At 48.8% G+C, this 5,609-nt stretch overlaps 1 protein-coding gene across 1 annotated transcript in view; it reads left to right on the top strand.

Annotated features, from left to right (window-relative positions):
• Positions 1 to 890: 890 nt before the first annotated feature.
• LOC104623724 (inactive heparanase-2) overlaps positions 891 to 5,609 on the top strand; it is a gene marked incomplete at both ends in the record, with an annotated part of 80,501 nt that continues 75,782 nt past the window's right edge. Inside the window, one exon of the mRNA XM_010290894.1 lies at positions 891 to 1,052. Coding sequence (XP_010289196.1) covers positions 891 to 1,052 — 162 coding nt within the window. The remainder of the gene's footprint in view (positions 1,053 to 5,609) is intronic.

The raw sequence follows: 5,609 nt of genomic DNA, 5'->3' as shown, positions 1-5,609 counted from the left end.
AACCAAGCAAAGCACTACCTCGTGATGCAAAGGGTGATCTCATGCAATGCGGTGGAAGAACTCCAACTTCCATCCTTTCTTATCACTGCTGGCCGCCTAGGGTTTTGTAAGCATATCGTGCCTGTGGATCTGAGCATGTTACAGAGTTTATTAAACTCAGAAATGGACCTTGCAAGGACTAGTTTGCACCATTGCCCTCCTGTTTAGAGATGGGATGCATCTTACTTGATTCTTGTTCTGCCTTGCTACCCCCATCTTTGCATTTCCCCAGCAGGCGAGCAATTCCAGGAGAGGGAGTATCTTATTCTCATTCCACTGTATGACTTATAAAATGTTCATATGAAGAGAAAACAATTGTTAAATAAGCTTCCTGCCTCCTTAATTGAATGTCAGGAGTTAGAAGTGTACAGAGACCTGCCATAAGCCATGCTGACCTAACTCTAGCTGTGATAGCTAGAACAAGGTGAAAACAAGCCTTCTTCATCACCTCTTTGACAGGCAAAGGTAAATGGAAGCCAGGGGTCACTAGAATGGGATTTAGTCTTTGCTCATTATTTAATGTCAAACACACCAGTAACAGGCTCATATATAAATGTTGGGAGACTTTTGCACTTCCCTGCAAGCGAGGGGTCATCATTGTAACAGATCAACTGCTAGGGCAGGTGAAGGATGGAAGGGGCAGCAGGTTGTGTTAGGTCTGTGGGAGAAAAGGAGACTTCAGCAGAGAAGGTTCATCAGGTGGATCCCAGGGGTTTGGACCCTTTTTTTGACTTGCTCGTGCTGAGTGATGGTTGTGTGGCTGTCATGTTGGCTGGTTCTGATCCAAGTGTCTGGTGAAAATGAAAGCTGAGGTTTGGCCATCTCCCTTTTTTCTTTCCCTTTTGCTGTAGACATTGTTCGCAGCGACATTGCCCTGGATAAGCAGAAAGGCTGTAAGATCGCCCAGCATCCTGACATAATGTTGGAGCTACAGAGGGAAAAGGCAGCTCAGATGCACTTGGTTTTGTTAAAGGAGCAGTTTTCAAACACATACAGCAACCTCACATTAACAGGTAAGGCTGCAAGACCAGCTCTGGAGCCAGGAGCTGGAGCTAGTTCTTGCTAACTCACAGGTGTGTTAAAACCCTCGGGTGCTTCACCTCTGTATGAATCAGCATCTCTCTGGCTGCCTCTGTTTCCTACCAAGATTACTGGGTGCTGGGTGGGAAAAGACCAGGAACTCGTGGTGGACTCATAAGGCCTCTGCAGCTGGCACCTACGCAGACACTCCAGATTTGGTGCCCCTGGACAGAGTGTTTTTTGCAGCCTGACCTAAGCAGAATACCACAGCATGTGAAGTGCTGGAGAAATCTCCCTGCTAACTGTTCACGTCGATGAGGCTGCAGCAATTACTAAATTTGGAGTCCTTTAAGCTGCAGCTAATTTTTTTTTTCTTTCCAGAGCATGCACTTTGTGTGAACCCAGTAAATATTAAAGAGCAAATATAAAGGGATAATGGCCCAGACAGAGATGAGAGGATACTCTTTTTCTGGCAACTGTTTGTGTTATCCAGGGAACAGAATCTCAAAGGATGGAGGAGACTGCCACATTTTGGATACACATTTAATGGTGCTTGTAAAGGACTGATGTCTTCAGGCAGTGAGTGGGCAGAGGATGGGATCCCAGCAGCCAGCAGTGTCCTTTCATAGCTGTTCTCCTTATCACTACAGTTGGATGAGCCACAGACGATGGGAAGGAGGAAGAGACTAATAAATCAAACAAGAGCCCCTTCTCCTCTTGCCGGGTCCCTTTCCTGTGAACGGCAGGGAGGCATCCGATTTTTATGGGAAGGAGCGCCCTGTGCTCTGGCTGGGGAGGACAGGGCAAGCTCCGAGGTGGTCCTCCCTGGCTGCCAGGCTGGGAGAGGCAAGCGGGTCCTGCGCAACCTCTCCGCCTCTGCTGCCGTCCCTAATTCAATGTCCAGCCCCTGCCTTTAAGGCAGCACAGGTCTGCGTCCTCGCCAGGGACAGCAGTGCAGCAGTGAGCTCTGGCTCTCCTGGGGACATCGGCTGTGCTGGACCTCTCGGGGACCCCACAGGGGTGGGATGGCGATACCAGGGCTGGCAGAGGGCTCGGCCCGGGGGGCTGGTAGGCACTGGGGCCACGAGCGTGGCTGAATCGCATCATTCCTGAAAGCCCAGCATTTAAATGGGATCCTCAGAGCCCTTTCTCATTCCCTTGAATGTAACGTCATCCACTTGGCTGTTTATTCCCAGTACAACTGCTGGAATCAACATTGTCAGCTTTTCCCCTGACAACTTGCTTACTTTCCACTAAACAAACTTCCCTGAGAAGAGAAGCTGCTCTCCCCTATCCTCCTTCTCTTGCTGCTTCAAAAGCTCTCTGGCATTGCTCACATTTTTTACAGAACCTGCAGAGCAGAGGTGCTACCTGGTTATCAGCTCAGCTCTTAGCCTTTCCAAGTGTGTTTACAGGATAGTTCAGAGGGTTTTAGCTCTAACTCTCCAGGGATGAGAGAGCAATTTCACTGGAATATTATGCAAAGAACTATTTTAATGTCCTTTAACTCCCTTTGAATGTGAGCAGAGCAACTTCATAATTGTTATGAAGTTTAATCTTTTATTTCATAGGCGTAGTCTGAGAACATGGACTCTAGACAGCTAAGCATAATATTTAACTGGAACTCTACTAACTTGTGTAAATATTTCCCTTCTCTGTGATGGATCTGGTGTTTGGGGTGGGCAGAGGGGGTTGTACATCTGTTGTAGAAGGGCATTCCTTACCTTCAAAATTCAATCAGCCAGAGTTTGCTTGAGGACTTCTTTTTGTTCTGCACAATGTTTTTGTACAGTGCTGCAGGGAGTCCCCAGATCAGCAGCAAGGTACACGGGGCGAGGCTCAGGAGTGAGGATCTAGACCTGGTTTGGAGAGGCATAGTGAAGGACTGAGTTTGCAGGGATGGAGTATCCGGGGGATCCCTGAGAACAGGATTTCCTCCCTGGAGGTCTGTATCCAAGAGTGACTTGGCCTCGTGCAGTGCCTGTACTGTGGTTGACCCTCAGTACTCAGTGTCCAACCTAGACTGGAGGAACATTCAACCCCACACCTCTGAGAGGGGCTCCTGCTACTGCTAGTTCCTGCAGCATTTTAATTATACCAAAGAAATGTAAATGGAGTATCTTGCCCAAAGTCATGTGAGAATAAAGGTGCTTTACCATGGGGTAGCTACTCTAGGAGAGCTTGGGAGTAGGAATACCACCGTGAGGCATCTTCATTCCCATGCTACTACTGCCGCCACTGTAGTGATTTGGATAAAAAGTTCCCCTCTCTTCCTCCTCCTCCCAGATAACATAGTTATATGAGCAACTTGAGAGTCTATAGATCAGGCCTCCCACGCTGTCTGCAAGTGTGGGCAAGTGATATTGCCATCAAACTTCCATGCAGTATCCTCATCGCTTTCAGAATGAAAGCTCTTAGATTGCAGGGAGTATGATTCTGCAGTCCCTGTGGCATCAATGTAAATCAGGGGCTTTTTAAAATCCATTCACCAGTTGCGCATGGTTCCCAGTGTGCTCCTTATCTCAGCAATCTGGCAGGGTTGTGGTTTTGCACTGGGATTTAAGCTGATCCCAGCAGCAGGTATCTCCAAGGTAAGAGGGTGTCTTAAAATGAAATGTGTTTTTTTGTGCTAAGACACAACTGAGACTGAGTGAAACCAGGCAGTCTTTCTGGCTCTCATTCCTCCAGGAACACATGTTAGACTCTGGCTTAGGCCACTTCGGTTTCTCTAGACAAGCATGAGCTTTCCTCGGCTCCTGTCTGCAGGCTTTCCTTGCACCTTGCATTTGCTTTCTGTACGTGATCTTTCTAGGCTTACTGAGCCTGCCTCTCTGAGATGAGTGACAGTCTTTGATCTGTGACAGTACTATTTAAATGCTGTATAATGTTTTGAGGCTTATTAATCTTTGCTGCTTCCGCCTCGGTGCCCAGAGATAGGTATCTCTTTTCACAGACCAGCATCTCTGATGCTCTCGGGTGAGCCTGTGGCAGAGCTGGGGGAGAGTGCACGGCATTGCCTGCTCCCCTCCGGGAACCGGGGTGCTCAGCTCAGCCCGCGGTGGCATAGGGGAGGAGGAGGAATCTTCCACTAGAAACACTTCTCTGCTCCTTCCCAGTCAAGTCAGGTGGAGCAAGGGCTGATTCTTCTATGGCTTGTATCAGCAGGAGCAGAAGTTGGAATTGTCACAGCAGAGGACTCCTTTGTAGCCCACAGGAGAAACGTCCAGGTGACAGTAAGGTGATTTTGGAGCCCTGGAGCGTTGGGCTGGCAGCAGGTGAGGTGTAAGGAACTGCCCGGGGCAGCGGAGACACAACGTGCATGCAGGTTTTAGGGAGTGAGATTGTGGAGAGTGGGACAGCAGCAGGCAGAGCTTTGATAGATTAAATCAGAAACCCTCCATCTGTGGTGCCGGTTTGGGCTGGGTTCCTGTCTGCATTTGTGCTTTAAGAAATTGGATATCCGCAGGTTTCTGCACTGTTATTAAGCAAAGCCTGTTAAGCCTAATAGAATTGCTCAGGTCAATAGACATGTGTGAAAAACTGTCCCCTCCTGTATTAGCGTGAAGTGTTAAGTGTAACTGAGCTTCCCAAGATGCAAGGATGAATCATAAATTTGCTTTCAGGAGTGCCCATCCCAAGGAAACAAAATAGTACCCCACTTCTCATTCTGAAGAGTGGAGAAACGTCTCCTCTTTCTGCTCTACTTTCTGTTTGAAGCTACAACGTGGGTTACTTTCGAGAGACTGGTGATGACAGGTCCCCAGCCTGTCCTACCACTCCACATCTGCACCAAAAAGCCGGTGAGGAGACAGCAGGGTGTGTGGTGGGAGCCCCCTCCCCCATCACATCATGCAACACAGTCTCCAAAAGCAGCAGTTAGGGGAGGACACCCTCCCCACAGGGTTCATAATGCTCCCAGTTGGTCCTTCGTAGTCCCACCCTGCTGAGGGTGTTAGCAGAGAGTCTCTTCCAGCTGCACAGAGAGAGACCTGGGGGATTGAAGTCAGGTGGGAGCTGCTGAAGAGCATGCTTCACTGTCCGTGTCCAACGCTGCAATCAGGTGTTCTACATTGATGTCCCGTTAGCCCTATTAAGGTCATTAGATACCTTAAACTCTGCTGTAACAGCAGTTGTGAGCTCTTTGTGAGACTTTCCTTGCAAAAGGCCACTTCTAGAGATGTTAGCAACCAGGCAGAGACCCTCTTCAGCTGGGGTAAGTGGTATGGGTGTGTGAGGTGGTGGTGATGAAGGGCACGTGCCAGTTTTCCTGAAGCAGGGATGCGTAACAGTGGAGCAAAGAAGATCATGCGAGAGCAGAAGAGCGTGTGTGGCCACTTGAAGAGCAATCATGTATGGGGTGGCATGGAGCACGGATAAGAGTGATGTGCCTGTGTGAAGAGCTCGCAAGAGAGAAGCTGCCCCATAGAAATATGTTTTTCTCTTCTTCCCCAAAAATAGTGAGAGCTGCAGTTGTGCTTGTTCCTTGGCAGGGAATCACACGGCTCAGGTTGAGCACCTGTGACATTTGTGTTTCCTGCACTTGTGAACCT

Source organism: Phaethon lepturus, unplaced genomic scaffold (genome assembly GCF_000687285.1).
Source record: "Phaethon lepturus isolate BGI_N335 unplaced genomic scaffold, ASM68728v1 scaffold16347, whole genome shotgun sequence".
NCBI lineage: Eukaryota > Metazoa > Chordata > Aves > Phaethontiformes > Phaethontidae > Phaethon > Phaethon lepturus.
The sequence above is the reverse complement of the archived record's forward strand: the minus strand, read 5'-3'. Positions and strand labels throughout refer to the sequence as shown.